Consider the following 23,711-nt stretch of genomic DNA (forward strand, 5'->3'; position numbering starts at 1 on the left):
CTGGCCCCGCCCCTCTAGCTCTCTGGTCCCGCCCCTTGCCCTGACCCCGCCCCAAGGGCTCTCTGCCCCCGCCCCCTTGCTCTGGCCCCGCCCCCTCTACCGCTCTCTCCAATCCCCGCTGCCGCCCGCTCCTCCCCTCGTCTTTCCGCCGAGCCCGCCCTCCGCGTTCTCTCATTGGCTAGACGGCGAGCGATGCGGCCCAATGGGAATGCGGCGCGAGGGGGAAGTGGGGGGAAGGGGCGGGGCGGCGCCTGCGCGCTGCGGGCCCCTGGCCGGAAGCGGCGGAGAAGAACCCGGCGAGGGCAGCGCGGCGCTCCCGCCTCCGCTGCCCGTTCCCCTCCTCCGCGCCCCCCGCGCCCTCCCGCCGCCGCCATGTTCCTCACGCGCTCCGAGTACGACCGGTGAGTGCCCCGCCGCCCCCGCCGCCCCCCCGCCGCGCCCTCCCCGCCGCCCGCGGCCTGCGGCTGAGTCACGGGCCTGCGGCCCGTCATCACCCGCCCGCTCCCGGCGGGCCCCGGTCTGCAGCCGCCGCGGGGCCGCTCGGGGGAGCTGCCCGAGAGGCCGCAGCCTTGCTGGGCTCCTGCCCGAGGGGCTCTGCTCGGCCTCCTGTCTGCCTCGCGCGGGGCTCCGCAGCGCCGGGCGCTGGTCCCTCTTTCCCCCGTTCCTGTTTTATTGGCATTTTGGGGAGCCCGGTTCTGCTGAATACCGGGGGAGGGGGGGTTGTGCCGTGCCAAAAGCCCCCGGTGCGGGGGGAGGCTGCGTGCGGGGCCCTCTGGGGAGGGGGGGTCTCCCAAGGCTGCGGTTCACCTCGCTGGACGCATCCCGAAAGCGGGTGTGTTCGGAGAAACCCCTGGAAGGGTTTTGTGTGTGGACGGAGCCGCCGGCTGCGGCGCGTCTCTCGGCCCCTGGCACGGGGGGCTGGCGGGGAGGGCCGGGCAGGGCCGCCCCTGCTTTGCGCGGTGGGGCGGGAGGAGCCGTGGATCAGGCCGGGCTGGTGCGTGTGGGAGTGGGGCGTGGTGGGGTATCCAGGGAAGGCGACGGGAGCAAAACCTTCCCGTCTCCTGGTGCTGAGAGAAGGCGGGCTGGGGGCAGTGTGCTTCCAGCAGCCACGCTGTGAGGTGTGCCGTGGAAACAAGCCTCTTCCTGACCTGTAAGTAGACCTGCTGATGTTCCCTTGGTTCTCTTTCCCTGTAAGCATCCCGAATCCAGACCCCACAAGTGTCTGCCACGGGGAGATGGGCTCCAGTGAAGCTGTGATGTGTTCCAGCTGCCCATCCTGTGTTACCTGTCCCCAGCTGGCATCGCCCTCAAATAAGGAACTGCGTTTCTTGTCAGCCTTCCGTTTGCTGCCGTTCACGCCATCTCTGATGTTGTTCTTGCAGGGGTGTGAACACTTTTTCTCCAGAGGGGAGGCTGTTCCAAGTGGAGTATGCCATCGAGGCCATCAAGGTACCCTCAGCTCCATCTGGTTGCCGAACTGTGATGCTAAGGGCTCTTTCAAACCCAAAGCCTGGATTTGGTCAGGAAAAAAAACAGGCAGATTGTGTTCGTTCGGGCTGTGGTCTTGCTCTGCGTGTGTGACTGGCTCCCAGGGCACCACGCAATGCTGAGCAAGAGCTGGTGCCCTTTTCCATAGGTTCCCCTGCTGCGTGTGCGACTGCTCTGGCAGCTCTTTGCCAGCCTCTCACTGCGGTTTGTAGCAGGAGAGCGGTGTGCCAGTGTTCAGCTCCTTCCCTCGTGCCAAACTTCCTGCAGCTCTGCTTTCCGAGGGGTTGGGAGGAATCCAAAGCCCTTGATTTCCCTCAAATGTGGGGGAACGTTCCCCGCCCTGCCATGTGGAGGGTGTCCCTGCCCATGACAGGGGGGTTGGAACTGGATGGTCTGTGAGGTCCCTTCCAACCCAAACCACTCTGTGATTCTGTCTCCTACCAACCAGTTTGCCCTGAAACCAGCCGCAATCTGATCCCAGAATCAGAACCCCTCAAAGCTGACGTTGAAGCGAGAGGTCCTGAGTGCCCGCACGCCGTGGCTCTGCCTGCCCACACTGGCACTGCCAGCGCACCGTGCGGTCCATCTCCAGAACCACTTGTCCAGGAGCGGAGCAGCGCTCTGCTGTCTCTTCACCGGAGCGAGTGTGGTGTTCCCTTCTCGTCTGGAGGCTTTATAAAGATGGAGTCACTTAAAAAAAAAAACCAAAGTGGCAACTTTTCCCTCGCTGAGTCAGCTTTCCCTTTCTTGGCTCGCTGCCATGGCAGCTCGGAGCGGGTCACTGTTGGATTTTAAAACCTGAAGGTTGTTACGAGCAAAGTAACCGACCTCTGCAGAGCCCAAGGGCCTTCCTGGGGTGTGAAGTGTTCTTGGTAAACGTTCTTGTTTCTGGGAAGGTAGGTGTGGGTTGGGAATAACATTAAACTGGGAGGAAACTGGCCAAGTGATGAGGCGAACAAGCGCCGAGCAGGGCTGTGGTCAGATGGGGGAATTTCTCTTCCCTGTACTGCTTCAGCTCGTTAAAGCACCACTTAAATAAGCAGGCAAAAAGTCACAATGTTTATTGGGGAGGTAAAAACTCTCGGAAGGGTGTCAGTCGCTGTGCTGGCTTTGGAATTACAGATACATCTACGAGAGTAGCAATCAGAGGGTGTAGGAGGAGTTGTTGTTCATGTGCTTCATTAATGGGAATAGAATCACAGAATGGTTTGGGTTGGAAGGGACCTCAAAGACCATCCAGTTCCAACCCCCCTACCATGGGCAGGGACACCTTCCACTACACCAGGTTGCCCAAAGCCTCATCCAACCTGGCCTGGAACACTGCCAGGGATGGGGCAGCCACAGCTTCTCTGGGCAACCTGCTCCAGTGCCTCAGCACCCTCAGAGGGAAGAATTTCTTCCTTAGATCCCATCGAAATCTCCCCTCTTCCAGTTCAAAGCCATTGCCCTGTGTCCTGTCACTCCACACCCTTGCCCAAAGCCCCTCTCCAGCTTTCCTGTAGCCCCCTATGACACACAAAATACATCTGAAATGACAGCAGGTGTCCCTTCTTCCGTGCGGTCTGCGTGCAGCGTTCTGTGCCAGGCTGCGTTCTGAAAGGACAGGAGCGTTGGGCAACGTCTAAAACCACGAGTGCCTGCGACAGGGTGATGCCCTCTACCAGGCCTGTGGGTACGGGTGCAGCCACCTGGGGAAGCTTGCTGCCAAAATTGTGCCGTGTAGCATCTCCACACCGCAGCCGGTAGTTATTCCAGTAAATCCCCCAGTGTGGAAAGCTGCAAGTGCTGGGAGCAAGGTGGGGGCCGCCAGGAGCCCATGAGATCTCACCCCCCCCTTGGCTGTGCCCACAGCTGTGGTGTCACTGGTGTCCTGCAGGACCAGGGCAGAACTTGGTGGGTTCTCAGCCGCGGGTGGTTACCTGCTGCCTGGAAAACAGGCTGTGCTGTAAATTTTGTGGCTGCAAAGGCACTGGGAGAAAAGGAGTTAATGGAAAGAAAAATGCCCGAGCCAGGAGTACGGATGCAGTGGGAATTAAGGCCATTCTGTTAAATCTTCCCCTCTCGCTTGAAAATTTAATTTCTGTCCTGCCAAGGGAGATCCGCCCGGCCTTTTAAATCCGTGAGCTGTAAAAATTGCTGTTGCTCAGGGCGGAGATTGCTGATTCCCAGCAGCCCTGCTGGGTTCTGATGGACTAATCAGCTGGGAAGTGGTGTGAGTTTAACCTTTCCGGTCTCCTCGCTCAAATCCTAACGTTTGAAATTCGGCGGGATGTTTTGTGGTCGGATATTTCTGCACGCCGTCGCGGTGAGCCCCTGGGGCGGGCACGGCGGTGGTGGTGGTGGTGGTGACCGTGCCGTGGTTTTCAGCTTGGCTCCACGGCCATCGGGATCCAGACCTCGGAGGGCGTCTGCCTGGCCGTGGAGAAGAGGATCACCTCCCCGCTCATGGAGCCCAGCAGCATCGAGAAGATTGTGGAAATCGATTCCCACATAGGTAAGGAGGAGAGTGCTCCGAAGTGGCCCTCGAGTTGTGGTCGTGTTTATACCTGACCAGACTGTCCCCTGGGATTGCCAGGAGCAGCGTTTAACCTTCCCTGCCGGCAGCTCCGCCGAGCCCAGTGGGAACGCTCATTCCTCCTGGTGAACACCAGCTCCCAGGCACTGGTTTTCCAGGCTCCAGGCCAGCAGGACATAGTTCCAGGAGCAGGAAGAGGCAGCTGAAGCACCCCCCGCCCTGCTCCATGACCTCCCTGGTGAAAGCTCATCCCAAATTTAGCTCTGGGAGGGCAGGGAATTGCTGCAAAAGGCTTGAGTGCAGGCCGGTTTCTCCCGGAGTGCTGATGTCAGCCCGAACCCCCACGTGCAGCAGGGCCCGCCACGGGCTCGTCACCGAGTGCATCGCCTTGAAAAGCAAGAGGCCTCCAAAATACCCCCGTTGCCGATGCCGTGGGGCAGGGAAGGAGCTCTTGAAGAGCCTCGTTTCTGCTTGCCACGCAGCCCCTCTTTTCCTGGAGCAGGATCTGTGCCGGAGGCTCCTGCTGCATCGTCCCCCAGCTGTGGGTTAGCCAGCCCTCCCCCTGGGCTTGGAAGGCCTCAAATGTGGCTCCTTTAACCAGTTCAGATTTAGAGTGGGTGGACTGGGAGAACTCGGTTATGCACCTGCCCTTCAACTGGGTGTCCAGCCTTGTTCTTGGGCAGATCCCTTTGGATCCCAGGCGGCTCTTGGGCAGATCCCTTTGGATCCCAGGCGGCTCTTGGGCAGATCCCTTTGGATCCCAGGCGGCTCTTGGGCAGATCCCTTTGGATCCCTTGCTCTCAGGCAAATCCGTTTGGATCCCATGCCCTTGGGCAGATCCCTTTGGATCCCACCCTCGTTCCTCTCTGGCGTGCTGCGGCGGCACTGCATGCTCCCACGCAGGGACCCGCTCCGCCCCGCAGCCTTTTGTGTTTCCCCGCGGGCTTTGGGAAGTCTGGGGAAGAACGCAGCGCAAACAGCGGGGGAAACGACTCCTGGTTTCCCTCTCTCATTCCAGGGTGTGCCATGAGCGGCTTGATAGCGGATGCAAAGACTTTAATCGATAAAGCCAGAGTGGAGACTCAGGTGAGACTCGATGTTCTTTTCTTAAAACAGCAGCACTGGGCTCAGGGGCGTCTGGGAAGTCTCTGGCACGGGAAAACCGTTAGAGCAGAGGAGCTGGGGTGGAGTGGGAGGCTCGTGGGAGCCCTCACGGGGCTTTTGCAGAACAAACAGGTGGAGTTCCCTCTGAGTGTTTTAGCTCTTGGGTGTTGTGGGTTTGGTGGGAATCTCACGGCAGGTTCTCCAGGCGTGCTCCAGTGAATGTGTGGGGCCGTGTCTAGCTCTGTTTTGATGAAAGACTGGTTATAGTGGTGATGCTTTTTTATAAAAATTTACTCAGTGCCTCGGGAACTTGGAGATCCCAGGTACAAATCTCTGTGCTCTAGTAAAGACTTTTCCTGTGAGGTTTTCCTGCATTCCTCCTGCCTCTGGAGAACCAGATAACCCCATCGCTTTGGAAACAGATACTGGGGTAAAGCGCTCCGGCCTTGTGCTTTCCCTGTTGGCATCCCAAGGCCCAGGTATCCCAAGGTTTCTGGGGGATCCCTGCACAAACCTCCCAGCTCGTGCTGCACTTGCCACTCTCTTCCCGGAGCTTCCCTCTTTTGGCTGAACGGGCTGTGCCCCCGGGTGCCAGCACCCTGAACGGGCTGTGCCCCCGGGTGCCAGCACCCTGAACGGGCTGTGCCCCCGGGTGCCAGCACCCTGAACGGGCTGTGCCCCCGGGTGCCAGCACCCTGAACGGGCTGTGCCCCCGGGTGCCAGCACCCTGAACGGGCTGTGCCCCCGGGTGCCAGCACCCTGCCCAGAGGGAAGTCGTCTTTGTAGCTATGCCAGGCATCACTCCAGCTCGCCGCGGGAATGATCCAGGATTGTCATATTTTGTGAGCAAGGTGATAATCTGAATCTCTTCTTAATTTTTTTCCCCCTGCAGAATCACTGGTTCACCTACAACGAAACCATGACGGTAGAGAGCGTGACGCAGGCCGTGTCCAACCTGGCGCTGCAGTTTGGCGAGGAGGACGCGGACCCCGGGGCGATGGTGCGGGGCTGGGGGTGCTCTGGGGAGGAGGTGCCCTCGGCTCCCCTCTGGCTTTGCCCCCAGCCTCACCTAACCAGTCGGCTCCTTTCTGTTGCAGTCTCGTCCCTTCGGTGTCGCGCTGCTTTTTGGAGGAGTCGATGAGAAGGGACCCCAGCTGTAAGTTCAGCTCTCTTAATCCAGGCCAGCTCTGGGAAGAGACAAAAATCTTTCACTCAGACTTCCCAGGATGTTTTAATGACTTGATTCTGGGATTTTACTTAAGCCAAACGCTTGGGGTTTATCCCATTATGCACCTGATGTGTTTGTTAATGCTGTTAAACCCTGCCTTTTGCAGCAGCGTGAGCACGGGCTGCTTGTTCAGGGTTGAAGAGAACACCGTGTCTTCACCAATCCTTGCTTTTTTGATGTGGTTTCCTGGGCAAGAGGGAGGCGTTAAAGCTCTCCTCATCCCGAGTTTATTCTTACTTTTCCCTAAAGGACTAGCAGGGCCACCGGTAACATGACACGTGGAGCCTGCTGTAACATTCCTTGGGGAGGTGGTGGAGTGCTTGTAACCTGAACTGGTGTGCTTCAAACACTCAGCCTCTGCTGGAGGTGGGAATGGCTCCTCAGAGCCAGCCCAATAAGGTCTCCTTCGCAGGAGCAGTGGTGAAAACTTGCTGATTTTATTAAAAAAAAATAAGATAAAGGGGGAAATTGCAGCCTTCCAGTACCTAAAGGGGCTACAAGAAAGCTGGAGAGGGACTTTTTACAAGGGCATGTAGTGACAGGACACGGGGCAATGGCTTTAAACTGGAAAAGGGGAGATTTAGATTGGATATAAGGAAGAAACTCTTCCCTCTGAGGGTGCTGAGGCACTGGCACAGGTTGCCCAGAGAAGCTGTGGCTGCCCCATCCCTGGAAGTGTTCCAGGCCAGGTTGGATGGGGCTTTGAGCAACCTGGTGTAGTGGAGGGTGTCCCTGCCCATGGCAGGGGGGTTGGAACTGGATGATCTTTGAGGTCCCTTCCAACCCAAACCATTCCGTGATTCCATGAAATAAGAAGGAAAATGATTCTGCTCTGAGTGTGGAGTGCAGTGCCAGGAGTGCATCGCTCTCCTCCTGGCTTACCAGCCCAGCGTGGCTCTGCAGGTGACTGGCACTCCTCAAACCTTGGTTTGCCAGGAGGAGAGCCCTGCTGCTGCGCGGATCACAGCGGTCCCCCGAGGAGGCCGGAGGCAGCGAGGGGCTGTCGCTGCTGAGGAGCCCTTGTTCTTCTGTGCAGGGAGCTCTGGGGAGTCCTGTGGGTCTGGTGGGAGAGCCCCTGGGGTGCAGTGGCCGCTCACGCTCTCACCGTGTTCCCCCAGGTTTCACATGGACCCGTCGGGGACGTTTGTTCAGTGTGATGCCAGAGCAATCGGCTCCGCCTCGGAAGGCGCGCAGAGCTCTCTGCAGGAGGTTTACCATAAGGTAAAAGGCTGGGTCGGGGCTGACATCTCACCAGTTGCAGAGATAACTCACGAGAATCCACTGGTTTCCTTCCCGGTGGGTGGTTCATAAGGCTCTGCTCACGCTGTAGAGGAGGCGCGTGAGCTTGTCGGGGTGAAACGTGGTCCCTGGTGGTTGATCCCGTGATTAGATGTCAGTGCTGAGCTGTCGGGTGAGGATCTCTACGACGAGGAGCACTACCAGCAGCAGCTCCCCCCTGGGCCGCAGCCACCGCGGTGGTTTCGTGGAAGATGAGACGAGGTCTCTGCCTCTGGCGGGTGATAATTAAGACCATGTCAGGAAGTGCTCTATAAATAAAAACTGCTCCCTGGACACTGCTGCTCAGGATGGCCGCAGCCTGAGCGTGAGGAACTAGAGCAAGCAGCTCCGTTTCACCAGGTCTGCTAAGCCAGGGAGGTGGAAGACTGTTACACTGCAGGTACTGGTCCTGTTTGACATGAAATAGGAACTTTCATCCCCCCTCGAGGGGGGAGCCACCCAGTTTGTGTGGTCAGAAACCAAACACTAATAAAAAACGTAATTGATGGTGTTGATTGCTGCGAAGGCGTCCAGCCCAAGGCTCAACAACCGAATTTGTTCGTTAGCAGAACTGCCCTGAGTTCTGTCAACCATCTTCCAAGTGCCAAGTGGCGGCAAACGCAGCTGCTGTCGCTCTTGGCGTGCGGCACGAGCCTCAGTCTCCCTCCTCACGCAGGGATTGACGTGATTAAAGCACGAAGGCTTTTGCCAAGAGGGAATCCGGCTTTTCAGAGCTCCCACTGGAGCTCCTTGGGGGGAACTGCTTGATAGGCAGTAACTGGTGAAGGGAAACGGACCCTCGTGTCCCGGTCCTGACAGGGTCGTGTGCCCAGATTAGCGGTTCTTAAGCTTTGCGAAAAGTTACACAGAAGCAGCAAGTCGCCATCCCTGCGATTGTCGCTGTCCTGCGCTCTGATCTCTTGTTGAGGCTGGAGATAACTTGATAAGCTTTCCAGTTTGCTGCCAGCGACGGCTCGGAGGGATCCGAGGGGAGCGGGAGGCAGAGCAGCACGCTTCCGCGGTCAGAGGGGTGGGTGACCGCCAGTCCGTGCTGGAGCAGCAGTGCCGTTAACGAGCGGTTTGTTTTGCAGTCCATGACGCTGAAAGAAGCCATCAAATCTTCCCTCGTCATCCTGAAACAAGTTATGGAGGAGAAACTGAACGCAACCAACATCGAGGTAACTGCGGCGGCGCCGCCGGGGTCTGCAGTGCCCGTAGCCTTGGCACAAATGCTGCTGGCGAGCGTCTCGGTGGTGCCTTGGGTTGTAAGCCCTCCCCCTGGGTAAGCAAGCTGGCTGCTTGCTTTCCAGAGGGAAGGGTTTCCTGTGCTGCCAGGGCAAGGAGTGAGCTGGTGGAGCAGCTCAGGACTTGCCAAGCCAATGGCTGCAGATGTTCTTGCACTTGCAAGCTGCCCGGTGTAGCGTGTCGCGTGTGCAACGTTGGAAAGTTTGGAGCTTTCTTTTGACGTCTAGAGGTGTGCAGTCTGGCTCGCGGTGGCAGAAGCGATTCTCATGGGGCTCCCTGGACGTGGGCTGGAGATGGGTGGGAGCAAAGCCCCCGCTGACCTTCCACAGGCCGAGTCAGCCACCAGGAACCCGTCGTTCCAGCCGGATCGCTTTTTCTTCTCCTGGGTTTAGCTATTCTTTTTTTCCCTGGTACTTGTAATATTAGAAGGAATGAAAATTATACAGCTTCTGGACTTGCTATATTCAGTCTTGAGTCGGTGCCAAGAATCTGTTGGACAGGAGGACCAGAGAGGTGAAGCCTCCAGGAACGAATGTGCTCCTCTAACCTCCAGCTTTTGCTCGCGAGCCACCAGGCTGGCAGAGCTCAGCCCGACCCGAGCATGCCACGCTCTCAGAGGGCCCCGCAAATGCAGCGGTAGCTGTCCCCTTAAACCCTGCTCGTTAAGAGTTGTGATGCTCCTTTTTAGGTAGCAAAGGTAGAAACCCTTCCAGTTTGCTAGTGATAATGGGTGGATGATGAGCAAGGCTGGTGTATAGAGTTTGCTTCTATTTCTGGCGGGTTATGAGACACTAGACCTTTCCAAATCATGTCGTTCCGACTCCTGAGCTGCTCTCCTCCCATTCCTTTCCTCCGAGTGCTGGGAACCCATTTCCCAAACAGCCTAAAAATGTGCACCCCGTTTTTTTTTTTAGTAAATACTGCTGCTGGAGACCCTTCCTGACAGGATTAACTGGCTTCCTTTGAGGGGAAAGGGCCAACAGCACACTGAAAACTTAGATGCTCTGTCCAGAAGCGATGCTGACCGGCTGAAATCTGCTTCCCCAGATGCACTCCTGACCCACACTCATCAGTTCTCTCTTGACCAGCTTCAGGTCTCTTCTGGAAGATCAGTACAGTGCGAAGAAACTGAGGGAGAGGAGCGTGTACAGTATCCTTATGTCATGTCCCCGTTTAACAGGGCTTAACTGTGCTTGGCAAAGCTCTGGACGTGGTGAGGAATCATATCAGGGTTAAGTATGAGAAGAATGTGCTGAGGATTAAAAGGTCTCTATTGACTCAAGTCACCCTTCTGGCTGAAAATCTCCTACCTGAAGTAGCTGCTCTGCTTTCTAGCCTTACAGAAGTATGTGGTGCTCCTGTTTATTTACTCTAGCTGCTTTCCCCCTCTTGTATGGGATTTCCATCCAGCAACAAAGAGAAGGGGCCAAGTGTGGTCATGGAAGAGTTAAATCCGTTGGTGGCAAAGGTCAGGAGCCTGAAACAATGTTATGCTTTTATATTAATTACTTCCTTGTGATGCCTGGAAAGGAACAGTTGAGCGAAGCTTTTGTTTGTAGGGAGAAGGTGAGGCACAGCTTGGAGCAGACATGGGAAAGCGCAGTGGTTGGTGTCTCAAAGTGCTTGGTTTGGGTTTCAGGGTGCATTTGGGTCTAGTGCCAGGCCAGCACCCATACAGGTGATCTGAGGGGCCTGAAGTGGCATCTGCAAGTGTGTCTGACTTGTCTGAGAACGCTGGGGTAAAACCTGGGCTCTCAGGCTGAGCGTTCAGGACGTTTCTTCTTGAAAAACGCTCATGGCTACCCGCCATCTACCCCAAAAGTGTGTTCTACAACCATCTCGTGCCGTTTCACGGACAACCTTGCAAGCAGAGGAGCCAAGGAAGCGCTCTGGGATTTGCCAGGACCTTCTGCAGCTTTCCTCCAGCGTATTGCACCCAAACACTTCGATCCTCTAAGAGTGAACGTACATGCCTGGTGCCTGCGAGCGAGGTCTGGGGCATCCCAGCTAGCTCCTGCAGCCTTCTGGCTTGCCCGCCCGTGGCAGCTGTCTGTATCTTGGGCTCTCGTGCCACAAGCTAGGTGTGAACGCGAGTCCCGCGTGCGTTCCTCGTCCAGTCTTGTCGTTCTTCAAGTGTCTCTTGTTCTGATGCTCGTCCCATGAAACGTCTCGGCTGTCTGCTCTGGGCACTGCCTCCCTCTGCTCCTGGCAAAGGCAGGGCAGAGCGTGTTGTGCCCCCAGCTCCGTCCCTCGGGCTTTGCCTCGGGAGAGACCTCCGTGGCCGGTTTGCACAGGGCCCCGGGCAGCTGCGGGGTGCGCCGTGGCTTGCTCACTGCCGGTGTTTGGCCATCAAAATGCAGGTTTGCCTCTGCCTCAGCTTTCCCAGCGCTAACCCTCCGTCCCCTGTTGAGTGATTTGTGCTCTCGGGTCTCCTGCGGCACGTCATGGGGCCAGGATTTGTGCCCATGGTGGGTCACTGGAGGAGAGGAGCCCCTTCTGCCCAGGCCCACGCTGAACTGTGCCAAGAACCGCCCCTCTCCGAGGAGCGTTTGGTGAAGGTCTCGTCTCAACAGGGTCTTTCTTCCCCAGCAAGCAGGAGCAGAGCCTGCCTGTTCCCCACAGGCCATCCCTGCTGCTGCTGCTGTGAGGGGGCTGAGTCAATTAAAAGCTATTTCTGCGGCAGGCGGCTATTTTGGGGAATCACGGAGCGTGTTCCGGGGTGGAATGATCTTGCTGGGCTGGCAGATCGGGCAGGCCGAGGGAACAGCTGCTCTGTCGGCTGGGGCTGCTCTCTGTTCCCTGCGCCATGCTGTCACTTCGCATATGCCGCCGCACTTAACCCCTTGCTCCTTCTCTTTCAGCTTGCCACGGTGGAGCCGGGAATGAAGTTCCACATGTACACAAAAGAGGAGCTCGAGGAGGTCATCAAGGATATTTGAACAAGAGAGACTCCCTCAAAGGCTCGTTCCCCACCTATCAAAGCGAACTGACTCTCGGTTCCAGCCAGTACCCGTGATTTTATTTTCCAGCAGCATCTGTAATTGCTCTTCTTCGAAGGCTCCTGAGGTTTTTTTACAGTTTCTGTACATAACTGATCTCTGCAATGAGAGGAAATGAGAATAAATCATTTTGTTACTCTAGCCTGGGTTTCTCATCGCGGAGCTCTGGGGTGGGAGGGCACCATTTGGAGCTAAAATCGGGGGCAGGCGAGGGCAACGTCTGCTGCTGAAACGGGCGCGGGGTGGAGTGGCGGCTGCCCGGTTTGCAGCGCTCCCGGTGCCGTACGGTGCCGCCCGGCGCCGGGCTCCTCGCTGGCTGTGGCAGTACCAAGTCTCCCTCTCGTGGAGAGCACCATGATATGGTGTCAGGAGATCTGGGTGTCGCTTCACGTCAGGCTGGAAAAGCGTCAGGTTTTTCGATGTGCTCAGACCTGCGTGCTGCCTTCTCCCTGTCCTCCTCCAGTGGGTTTTGTCCGTAACGGCTCACCTGGGGCTCCCAGGGAAGAAATCCCATAACCAGGTGTGGGGTTTGTGTTTGGGAGCTTGGAAATACCTGTAACACCAGTGTGACAGAGCAGAGCCTGCCGAGTTGGGAACAGGTCTGGGGTTAACGGGACAGCCCCATGCCCGTTAAGTCGTGCAGGTACCACCTGATTTTGAGAGTAGTTTCATTTTGACCAGCGAACTCCTTGTCCATTTCACAGGCTCGCTGCTTTTGTTTCTCCAGCCAACATCTCTCTCCTTGTCCTCAAAACTGTCTGAGAACCGAAGATCAGTCTGATAAGGGAATAAGCTGAGATTAGCCGAGCCTTTTCCCAGAAAATCACGCCTGCGCGGTCAGTGCAGCTTCAAGGGCTGGAAAACCTGCTCTGTCGTGGTGCCTGGCAGCTCGCTCGGTGCCACCCTGTGAACGTTGGCAGGCGGCAGGGGCCGCTCCGCTCTGTCCTGCTGGGAGAAATTACAGTTTCGCCCTGAACAAAACGTCGTCTGCTGCGGGAGAGATGGACGTGGCCTGTGCTGCTGCTGGGAGGGGGGTTGCTTTGATAAGAGGGGACATCTCCAGCGTTATGTTTGACTGAAACGAATAACTTTCCACTCGGTTTGGCACTCGGGATCGTCTCCTGGGCTCTGGTGGGTGTTTCATCGCTTGGCGAAGCCAAACAGTCGCTGCAAACTGCGGTTGATGCCAACCTGCCAGCCTTGACTTTCTGCGGAAGAAAAAAATGCCAATCCTATTAATTTTTTCCTCTCTTGCCGTTGCCAGACAGATGCAGGAAGGGAAGCCAGGTCTTCACGGGTGGAAGATCAGCCTTTGGATAGCCTCAGTTTTTGGAATAGCCGAGCGCCCTCCTCTCCGGAGTTCCTGCTGTGAGTTTCCCCTCTTGGTGTGACAGTCCAAAGGATCGTCAGGCCATGCCTGGGGTCGTGATCCGGGTTGAATACAACACCTGTACCTGCAGGTAGAAGCGAGAACATAACAAATAACTAGTTGATGGACTTTACCCTTCGGGGAGACCTCCCTTGTAGCCTAAACGTGGGGAAACGAGCCTGGCTTTGGCTCTGCTGGCACAGCTTTGGAGTGCCGTACCCCGTCTCTGTACCACTCCTCATCCCTGAAACAAGTTCCAGGCAGCGATGAGGGTGGCTCTGGTGTGGGAGCTCGCCCGTCCTGAATATCCAGCAGGCCAGGATGATATCCAGGGCACCGCCCCAAGCATCAACCTCATAAAACCACCCCATAAGCGAAACTGGGGCTGCTATCAGCTGTTGTGTACGTGGAAAAGATCAACGCCCTTGATCCTTAACGCTCTTCAAAGCTTTGTATGGTCTCAAAGCTCGGTCGTGTTCTCCTCTCCTTTGGGAAGGAGAAGGGCGGATGTCCCAGCTGTTGTAAACCACCCTGCCCCGTGAAGAACCCCGCTGTTCCGGCCAGCCGTGCTCCTTCTAGGTTTGTTTGTGTCCTAAGAAACACAAAAAGCTAATTCTTTCTGGTGTGGCACTGGGCAGAAAATGGTCCTTTATGCCCTGGCCCTCATCACATGGGCTGCTGGTGGCCGCATCACATGAGAGCGGCTCTTCTGTAAGGGAAAACCGAGGCTTTGTGTTCCTTATCTGATCCGTCCTGGCAGGGACGAGCTTGAGCTCTTTCCAACAGGCTAAACGCGAGGGGGGGTGCGGGTGAAGGAGCCCCTCGAGCTCACCTCCCGCCTGGCATGTGCCCCTTTGCTCGCTTTCCAGGGTTAGCTGAGCGATGCCACCCGGATGGGGGTTTCCTTATCTTTCGTGTGTCAAACGTGTCTTTTTTCAGGAGGGGGGGCAGGAAGGAAGGATGACACAGCAGTAAAAGGAGAATTCCCTTTTTGCACAGGAGAAAGGACGAGGGTTTTCAGGGTGAGTGCGAGCTCACTGGGGGTCTCGCTCCGGTGTGGTGAGAGGTTTAACCCCCCCTCTGCGAAGCTGAAGACACCAGGCACCGGCGCAGAGAGCTCCTGGTCCCCTTCTCCACCAGCCCCCTGCCCTGAGCTCGGGGGGGCACTTTTCGTGGCGCCGGGGGTGCAGAGCCCTCCCCTCTCTGGGGGTGCTGCCAGGGGTGTTTATTGCCTCATGTATTGCACCAACGCTCCCCGGGGAGGGCAGGGCTCCAGCCCGCTTGTGCAATGTGCCCGATGTGCAAGGGTGTAACCGTCACCGGGCACCAAAACACCCGGCTCTGCCTGTGCCAACCCCGGGGGAGGGGGGCCGCGCTGCTGGCCCCCACCTCGGAGCATCCCTCCCTGCCGCCGGCTCGTCCCCACACCGGCCTCCGCCTCCCCCGGCCTTGTGCTGCCCCACCGTGGCTCCCCCCCCCCCGCTCCGGGACCCCCTTCCCGGGGGCTTCGCGCCGCGCCGGGGCCGGGGGTCCCGCGCACGTGGGCGGCTGCACCTTGTGAATGGGCCGGGGGCGGGGCCTGGCGCGCCCCCAGCTACCTGTCGCCTCGGCCAATCAGAAAATCGTTCCGCCGCTTCGCCCCGCCGCCCCACCTCGCGTCGTGGCCAATCAGAGGCTTGTCGCTAGGTAGATTAGAGCGCGGGGTCAAAAGCGAGCGGGTGGGCTCGCACCCATCGTGCAAGCGCCGCCGGCCAATCACGACAGGAGGAGGGCGGTGATGGACAACGGAAGGGACTAACCAGAAGGCGCGGGGCGGGGCGGGCCGCCGGGGAGGCGTGCCGCTGTGCGGAGCGACACCACCTTCGGCCAACCACGGCGGGGGGGCGCGGCGGGAGGGCGCGGCGCGAGGCGGTGGCCACCAATAGGGGGCGAGGGGCGGGCCGCGGCGGGCCCGGGCGCGGGGCGGCGGCGGCGGCCGGAGTCGCCATGGGGCCGCGCGGGGCGGCGCGGCTGGCGGTGGCGCTGGCGCTGGCGCTGGGGGCGGCGGGGGCGGCGCTGGGGCTGCGGCCCCGGGCCCGGGTCCGGGTCCCCCGCGGCGGGGGGCTGGCGGCGGCGGGCGGCGAGGCCTGCGGCGGCCTGCGCGGCGTCCCGGCCGCCCTCGGCAACAACACGCACCAGGTGAGCCGGCGGGCGGGGCCGGGCGGGCGGGCGGGCGGACGGACGGACGGACGGACCGGACACCCCCGAGAGCCAGCGGGGCGGGGGGACGGGGACCCGCTGGGGGCACCGGGGACCCTCCGCCCCACGTCGCTGGCCGGGACAGGTGGACAGACCCCCCCCGCCCCGTCCCAGCCGGTGCGCTGTGGGCAGGACGGACGGACGGACAGACAGACGGACAGACATCTGTCCGCCCTGAGTCCTGACGGTGCCTGGCGCGGGCGGGTGATTTCTTGTGCGAGCGGGACGGGCAGACGGACAGACATCCCCCCTACATCCCTTGGGATGGGGGGACAGACAGACGCACGCCCCCCCAGATGTCTGCTGGGATGGACAGACAGACAGACATTTCCCACTACATCCCCTGGCATGGACAGGCAGACATCCCCACTCCCCCATCTCCTGGAACGGACGGACAGACAGACATTTCCAACTATGTCCCCTGGCACAGACAGACAGACATTTCCCACTACATCCCCTGGGATGGACAGACAGACGTTCCTCTCCCTGCGACCCCTGGGAGAGACAGATGGACAGACAGACATCTCCCGCTTACATCCCCTGGGACAGACAGACAGACAGACCCTGCTCTCCCTGTGCCGGCCGGGGCAGGACAGGGACGACTGACAGACAGACGGACAGACAGACGCTGCCTTGCGCGCGGCAGCAGAGGCACTTGCTGCAGCAGGACGGACTCCATGAGCACGGACGGACAGACGGACACCGGCCTGATGGGGGGAAGGGGGTGCAGAGCACCCCTTGCCCCCTTTAACCCCCTTCCCAAACCCGCACGGACAGACAGACGGACTCTGGGGCAGGACGGCCGGACGGACAGCCGCCGCGGCGGATCCTGACTGCGTTCTGCCACAGGCGGCGGGTTGAACATTAACCCCAGGGAGCGGTGCCAGGCGGCGCGGGGGGGGCACACCGGATCCACGCCGGGATCTGCTGGCTCTCGGCCACCGCCTGTGCCCGCTCGCCCAGCCCGGCCAGTTGCTGGTTGCTGCTCGGTGCCGGCGGCTTCGCCAGCCCAGTTTGACCAGTCCCCTGACTGGTCCCGCATCGATTTATGTTCCTTTCTCCTTTTTCCCTACTTTTTTTCCTCCCCCACCCAGAGATGCCTCCAGCGGAGCGGGACGTGGGGACAGGGTGGCCTCTGCGTATCCCCAGTCGCCCCCACCCTGCTGCCAGCTCCCGTCCAAACCAGTGTCCCCCAGTGCCACTGACACCCTGCCTGCTCCAGGGTGGACGTGGGCTACGGGAGCCTCGGCCAGTGTCTGAGTGGGTGGGGGGGGGGGGGTCCCAGAGCGGTGGGTGGGGTCTGAGCAGCGCAGAGGGGACCCTCTGGCACCCGTGCGCCATGGGGACACATTCGTGTCACCTTCCTGGTGGGTGGCCGGGGAAGGTGCCGGCACCTTGGTGTCCCCCGGGAGGGGGCACACTGCAGTCCTGCCCTGCTGGGGGGGTCTGGTGCTCGTGTGTCCCCCCCCAGGTGTAAGTGTGCTTCTGCCATCTCTTCCCTCGCAGTGTGTCTTTGACGACCTCAGCGGCTCCGTGTCACTCTCCTGGGTGGGCGACAGCACGGGGGTGAGTGCTGGGGGGGTGCTGCCCCCCCAAAAGGCTGTGATTCCCTCGGGGGGGGGCACAGCAGTGACCCCCTCCTGTGCCCGAGGGGCTGTGGGACCTGAAGCAGGGACTGGGGTGGAGGCAGGGGGGTGCCTGGGGAGGGCACAGCCCTTCTCCCAGGGGGTGGAGGGGGGCAGGGGGGACCCCACGGTTGCGGGGGGGCCGTGGAGCTCCGGGTGTGACGTTGCCTGTCCGCCTCTCCCTGCCCAGGTCATCCTTGTCCTGACGACGTTCCAGGTGCCGCTGGTGATTATGAGCTTTGGACAGTCCAAACTCTACCGCAGGTGGAGTTTCCCCCCCCCAACTCCCTGGCTCTTGGGGACCCCACGGGTGGGGAGCACCCCCCCGAGTCCCCGCGCCGGCTCATGGCTGTGCCGCTTCCTCCCTTCCAGCGAGGACTACGGCAAAACCTTCAAGGACATCACCAGCCTCATCAACAACACCTTCATCCGCACCGAGTTCGGCATGGCTATCGGTCCGGAAAACTCCGGAAAGGTAGGAGGGGGCGGCGTCCCGGGATGCCGGCAAGCCAGGACCCTCCGCCGCACCCGGTAGCCCCCCTGTCCTGGGCTCCCCGCGTCACCGTGGTCTTTTTTCTGGAGCTCCCGGCACGGCTGAGCCCCGCTCCTTCCCCGCACCCAGGTCATCTTGACGGGCGACGTCTCCGGTGGCAGCCACGGCGGCAGGATCTTCCGCTCGTCGGATTTCGCCAAGAATTTCATCCAGACGGATTTGCCTTTCCACCCGCTGGTGCAGATCACCTACCACCCCCAAAACTCCGACTACCTGCTGGCCCTCAGCACCGAGGTGCGGAGCAGGGGCAGCCAGGATGGGACCCTGGCCGGGGCTGGTGGAGGCTCCTGGTGGTGCTTCCCCAGCCGGATTGTGGCTCCGTCCTGGGAGGAGACGTGTGGCCCCGGGATGTGTGGGACACACGCACGGTTGGGGGTTGCAGCCCCAGAGTTGGGGGGAGGCTGTTTTTGGGGGGATGGGGGTGCGATCAGCCATAACCAACCTCTTGGCTCCTGCAGAATGGCCTCTGGGTCTCCAAGGATTTTGGGGAGAAGTGGCAGGAGATCCATAAAGCCGTCTGCCTGGCCAAGTGGTGAGTGGCTGCCCCCTTTATTTTTTTTTTTTTGGGGGGTGGAGAATGATTTTTTGGGCGAGGGGGGAGTCCGATCACAGCCCGAACAGGCCGGGAGACACCCACCCACCCAAATCCCTCGAAGCAAAGGATGGATCTGTGGGCGGTGCCATCTGGGGCCACCATGTCCCCTTTGCTTTCGGGTGTCATATATGTGTCCCCCCCTTCCCCCCCCACCAGGGGTGCGAACGACACCATCTTCTTCACCACCTACCTGAACAACTCCTGCAGTAAGTACTTCTCCATCTCGAGTCACGTCTCTGGAGTCCCCAGTGACTCCAAACTGGGAATACCCAGAGCTGGGACACTGGAGAGGGACACACTGGGATATTGTTGGGGGGACATACATGGACACAGCTCCGGAGATGGCTGACGAAGCCGAAGGCGGCTCCGGGGCTCGTTAATCCACCGTCCCTTCTTCTTAAGAAGCTGATCTGGGGTTTCTGGAGCTAAAGAAAACCTCCGACTTCGGCAAAACCTTCAAGGTCATCGGCACCAAGATTTACTCCTTCGGCTTGGGAGGACGCTTCCTTTTCGCCTCCGTCATGACGGAGAAGGTCCTTGTCCCCCTTTCCCAAGCTCTCCTTGGCGTCCCCCTTCCTCTCCCTGCGAGGAGGAGGAGGAAGGATGACGATGGCCTTTGGTTCCCCAGGGCACCACGAGGCGGATTCACGTCTCCCTGGACCAAGGCGAGACCTGGAACATGGCCCAGCTCCCGTCCGTCGGGCACGAGCAGTTTTATTCCATCCTGGCTGCTAACGACGACCTGGTGTTCATGCACGTGGACGAGCCGGGCGGTGAGTGGGACCGAACTGGGGACAGGGACAGGGGCACATCCCGAGGGGATGGGGACAACTGGGAACGTCTCCTGGCTCCTTGTCCGAGGACGGGGCTCTCCATGCCTTGGAGGAAGGGCTTTCTCGTTAGGGCGTCTCTAATTAACGGGCGTGCAGGGACCGTGACCATGCTGGGGCTGTTTTGTGACGTGGGGTGGGGGGGGGTTTCTCCGGTGCCGATGGCAGTGTGTGGTGGCCCCGTGGGAGCAGCTGCCGTGTCCCTCTTGCAGACACGGGCTTTGGCACCATCTACACCTCCGACGACCGCGGCATCATCTACTCCAAGTCCCTGGAGCGGCACCTCTACACCACCACGGGCGGGGAGACCGACTTCACCAATGTCACCTCGCTGCGGGGCATCTACATCACCAGCGTCCTCTCCGAAGGTGGGCGGCCACGTCTCTGTCTGTGTGTGTCCCCCCCACCCCCAAAACTGGGGTTGTGCCACCCCAGGGATGGGATCTGGGTGCTGGGGAGGGGCTGGAGGGGAGCATGACCCTTGTGCGGGGTGGGGTGAGGATAGTGGGCTTCCTCCCGACCCCGTTGCCTCTTCCTCTTCCTCCCTCCAGACAACTCCATCCAGTCCGTGATCACTTTTGACCGCGGTGGGGAGTGGGTGCCGCTGCGGAAACCCAAAAACACCACGTGTGACTCCACGGCCAGGAGCAAGGAGGAGGTGGGTCTGTGTCCCCCACCGGGGGGGTCCCGGTGCTGGTCCCCTGGGTATCCAGGGATGCTCAGGGGTGAGCGAATCCATCCTGCAGCCCCCACCGGAGATGCTGAGGGCATGGGGCAGCCGTGCGTGGGCTGTGGGTCGTGCTGTGGGGCTGCGTGGCAGGTCCTGAGCGGGCTGGAGGGGGGGTCCTGGGAGTTACCGGGTGAATTTGTCCCCGTGCCCTGTCCCCGCGGGCTCCGGGACGGGCTCTCCTCTCGCCCTTGCAGTGCAGCCTCCACATCCATGCCTCGTACAGCATCTCCCAGAAGCTGAACGTGCCCATGGCTCCGCTCTCCGAGCCCAACGCCGTCGGCATCGTCATCGCCCACGGTACCGAGGCTCGGCGGGGCGGGCGGCGGGAGCACATCCCGTATCCGTGTCCGTGCGCGTGTCCCTCACGCCGTCCCCCTCTCCCAGGGAGCGTCGGGGGGGCCATCTCGGTGATGAGCCCCGACGTCTACATCTCGGATGACGGGGGCTACACCTGGGCGCGGATGCTGGAGGGGCCGCACCATTACGCCATCCTGGATTCGGGCGGTCTCATCGTCGCCATCGAGCACACCAGCCAGCCCATCAATGCCATCGAGTACGTGCTGGCGGGGTGAGGGGGTGCTGCGGGAGGTGCCCCCCTGGTGCTGATTGACCCCTCGCCTGGCAGGTTCTCGACGGACGAAGGGCAGTGCTGGTACAGATACGCTTTCTCCAAGGAGCCCATCTTCTTCACCGGCCTGGCGTCCGAGCCGGGCGCCCGCTCCATGAACGTCAGCGTCTGGGGCTTCCGCGGGAGCTTCCTGTCCCGCAAGTGGGTCTCCTACACCATCGACTTCAGCGAACTGCTCAGCAGGACCTGTGAGAGCTGCTGGGGCCGGGGGCTGGGGGCAACCAGGACGGGGCTGGGGGCAACCAGGATGGGGCTGGGGCCAACTAGGGCAGGGGACAGCCCATGGCTGGGGATAACTGATGGGCTGGGGCCAGTGAGGATGGGGCTGGGGACAACTGGAGCAGGGGACAACCCATGGCTGGGGACAACTGGGGCTGCAGTAGGGACAGCCAGGGAAGGGCTGGGCACAACTGGAGCAGGGGACAACCAGGGCTGGACTGGGGAAAACCTGGGCAGAGCTGGGGACTCCCGGGGCTGGGGACAACCAGGGCTGGGCTGGGGACAGCCAGAACTGTGGACAGGCAGGGCAGGGCTGGGGACAACTGGAGCAGGGGCCAGCCAGGACTGGGGACAACTGGGGCTGGGGACAACTGGAGCTGGGGACAGCCGGGGCTGGGGACAACCAGGACTGGACCGGGGACAACCAGGGGTGGGCTGGGTACAGCCAGGATTGGGGACAACCAGGACTGGGGACAGCCAGGGCAGTGCTGGGGATGACTGGGGCAGGGGACAGCCAGGGCTGGGAACAACTGGGGCAGTGCTGGGGATGACTGGGGCAGGGGACAACTGGGGCTGGTCACAGCGAGGGCTGGGGCCACTCTTGCCCCCAGACCTCGGAGCAGGTGCCATTAGCGAGTCCCTGCCCGGGGAGCGCAGCCATCGGTCCCACCATGGGGATGTGACGGGGCTGGGGCCGGCGTTGGTGCCGCGCTGCCTCCCCCCAGCCCGGAGCCGCGTCCTGCCCAGCGCGGCGGCGGCAGTGCTGTCGCCAGGGTGCCCGTCCCTGGCGGTGCCACCCAACCCTGTCCCTCGCAGGCGAGGACAAGGACTACACCATCTGGCTGGCGCACTCCAGCGAGCCCGGCGAGCCCGGCGACGGCTGCATCCTGGGCTACAAGGAGCAGTACCGGCGCCTCCGCAAATCCGCCGTCTGCCAGAACGGCCGCGATTACGTGGTGACCAAGCAGCCGTCCGTCTGTCCCTGCACGCTGGAGGACTTCCTCTGGTAATGCCAGCGTCACCGTGCCAACCTTCCCGGCCTCGTTCCGGGCAGGATGTCACTCCTTAGCCCCAGTCCCGGAGCCCAGGGGGGGTCTCATCCACCTTTTCCCCCCGCCACTGCCTCTTCCCGCAGTGATTTTGGCTACTACCGCCCGGAGAACCAGTCTGTCTGCGTGGAGCAGCCGGAGCTGAAGGGGCACGACCTGGAATTCTGTCTCTACGGCAGGCAGGAGCTGCTCAGGACCAGCGGGTAAAGCTTTGTCGCTGGTGCCGCAGTGGGTACCCCCCAAATCCCTGGGGAATCCTGCACCTCACACTCACCTGGTGGAGGGATGGATCCTGTCCCCGGCACTTCGGATCGGGGCTGGGAAGCGGCTGCAGGAGCCAGTGGGGGTGGCACCAAGTGGCACCTCCTCATCTCCAGGTATCGGAAAATCCCCGGGGATAAATGTTCGGGAGGGGAGAGCCCGAGCCGGGAGGAGACGGACATGAAGAAGAAATGCACCAGCAACTTCCTTGACCCCAGCCAGCTGGTAGGTGCTGGTGACGCCAGCGGGCATGGTGCCAGCACTGGGCATCGCCCCTGTGCCCGCTGAGCCGATAAATCCGTGACGAGCAGCACCGTCCTGCCCAAATCCGGCCTGGCCGGGTGCCGCGGGGACCTCGGGGCTTTTATCCCCCGGGGTGCTGGTTGTGTTTTGGGGGGGACACGCAGGTGCTGGTCCCCCCCAGCTCTGGATTCTTCCTCCCCTCCCGCAGACAGCGTCCCCCAGCTCCATGCCCATCATTGTGGCTGTCGTGGTCGTGCTGCTCGTCACCGCCGTGGCCGGAGTCCTCCTCATCAAGAAATACGTCTGCGGGGGCCGGTGAGGAGCTCCCCCCACGTGTGTGTGTCCCCCCCCACCATAGGGCACGGATGGTGCTGCCCATCCCCAGTATTTCGGCACACCGCCCTCCCTGGGCTCCCGTGGCACCCATCACCCCGGGTGCAGGAGAAGTGTGGCCCTGGGGGGGGGGGGCGGAGCTTGGCAGAGGTGTGGGAAGCACCATCACGTCCCCTTCACCATCCTCATCCTCTCACTCCCTCCAGGTTCCTGGTCCATCGCTACTCCGTCCTCCAGCAGCACGCCGAGGCCAACGGCGTGGAGGGCATGGACGCGCTGGACCCTGGCACCGCGGCCACCAAGGGCGGCTACCACGACGACTCCGACGAGGTGAGTGAGGGGGGGGGGTCCCGGCCTTCCTCCCCCCCCACCCTTCCACTGGGTGCGGTGGGTGACGGGACGGGACGTGCCATGACGTGCTGGTGCCATCTCTCCCCAGGACCTCCTGGAGTAGCGGTGCCCACACCGTCGATGCCGCCACGCTGCCCGCACCTTCCGCCGTGCAGGCGGGGCCCCCCCCGCACCCGCTGCCTGCTCCGGCTGGGGGCGGCTTTGCTGCTTTTTGGGGGGGGGGGACAACACACCTGCAGGGGTTTAACTTAACTCCACTTTTATGATCTTTTATTTTTCCCTTTTCTGGGCCGTTTTATTTTAAGGACGACGGAGTAGGAACTACCGACCCCCCCCCAGCAGCGTCACCCTCGGTGGGGGGGGGGGGCTGGGGACGAGCCCTGAGGTGTCACCGCTGCTTGGGGGGGTGGGGGGTTGGGGTGGGGGGGGCGTTCCTTGCAGCCCCCAGCCCTGCTGCCTGTTTCTCCTCCAAAGCAATACGACTCGGGCTGCTGCCAGGGCCCCCCCACCCCGCTCCCCCAGTTTTGGGGGGGGGTCCCCATGGCCGTGGGGTAATGGCGTAGCTCTGACACCCCCCCCCCGGTCCCATTCCGCCCCCCAACCGCAGGCTGGCCTTGGCCGAGGGAAACGCAGCAATAATGAATTAAAGCTTGAAGCTCTTTTTTTTGAGGGGGGGGGTGTCAGTGCAGGGCCCCCCCCCCCCGAGGCGGCACCGGTGCAGGTGGGACAGTGACGGGTGGGTCCTTCGCTGTGGGCTGGCAGCCCCCCCACGGCGTCCCCCTGCCGGGTTTTGGTCCCAGCACTGTTACAGTCTCCTTACACTGGAAATC

General features: G+C 61.0%; 2 protein-coding genes across 2 annotated transcripts; both read left to right on the forward strand.

Annotated features, from left to right (window-relative positions):
- Positions 1-349: 349 nt before the first annotated feature.
- On the forward strand, positions 350-11,972 carry PSMA5 (proteasome 20S subunit alpha 5). The gene is made up of 9 exons (XM_086627183.1): positions 350-401; positions 1,383-1,449; positions 3,856-3,982; positions 5,022-5,089; positions 6,000-6,107; positions 6,205-6,263; positions 7,454-7,556; positions 8,705-8,791; positions 11,720-11,972. Exons 1-9 carry the CDS (start codon positions 373-375, stop codon positions 11,795-11,797), a joined length of 726 nt encoding a protein of 241 aa, XP_086483309.1. The 5' UTR covers positions 350-372; the 3' UTR covers positions 11,798-11,972.
- Positions 11,973-15,212: 3,240 nt separating this feature from the next.
- On the forward strand, positions 15,213-22,984 carry SORT1 (sortilin 1). The gene is made up of 20 exons (XM_086627132.1): positions 15,213-15,404; positions 16,971-17,030; positions 17,280-17,353; positions 17,462-17,564; positions 17,712-17,876; positions 18,101-18,174; positions 18,394-18,443; positions 18,640-18,770; positions 18,866-19,010; positions 19,280-19,435; positions 19,619-19,725; positions 19,992-20,094; positions 20,182-20,350; positions 20,423-20,613; positions 21,461-21,650; positions 21,780-21,896; positions 22,071-22,179; positions 22,406-22,512; positions 22,737-22,860; positions 22,970-22,984. Exons 1-20 carry the CDS (start codon positions 15,213-15,215, stop codon positions 22,982-22,984), a joined length of 2,382 nt encoding a protein of 793 aa, XP_086483258.1.
- The last annotated feature ends 727 nt before the right edge of the window (positions 22,985-23,711 follow it).

This window comes from Tauraco erythrolophus, chromosome 27 (assembly GCF_009769465.1).
Source record: "Tauraco erythrolophus isolate bTauEry1 chromosome 27, bTauEry1.pri, whole genome shotgun sequence".
In the NCBI taxonomy this organism is placed as follows: domain Eukaryota; kingdom Metazoa; phylum Chordata; class Aves; order Musophagiformes; family Musophagidae; genus Tauraco; species Tauraco erythrolophus.

Excerpts from the sequence above, each read along its gene's own strand:
- SORT1 (XM_086627132.1), top strand. The coding sequence starts at position 15,213 with ATGGGGCCGCGCGGGGCGGCGCGGCTGGCGGTGGCGCTGGCGCTGGCG. Across the intron at positions 17,031-17,279 it reads GGGTGGGCGACAGCACGGGG|GTCATCCTTGTCCTGACGAC; the intron begins GTGAGTGCTGGG and ends CTCCCTGCCCAG. Across the intron at positions 18,444-18,639 it reads CTACCTGAACAACTCCTGCA|AAGCTGATCTGGGGTTTCTG; the intron begins GTAAGTACTTCT and ends CTTCTTCTTAAG.
- PSMA5 (XM_086627183.1), top strand. The coding sequence starts at position 373 with ATGTTCCTCACGCGCTCCGAGTACGACCG. Across the intron at positions 3,983-5,021 it reads GGAAATCGATTCCCACATAG|GGTGTGCCATGAGCGGCTTG; the intron begins GTAAGGAGGAGA and ends CTCTCATTCCAG. Across the intron at positions 6,108-6,204 it reads ACGCGGACCCCGGGGCGATG|TCTCGTCCCTTCGGTGTCGC; the intron begins GTGCGGGGCTGG and ends TTTCTGTTGCAG.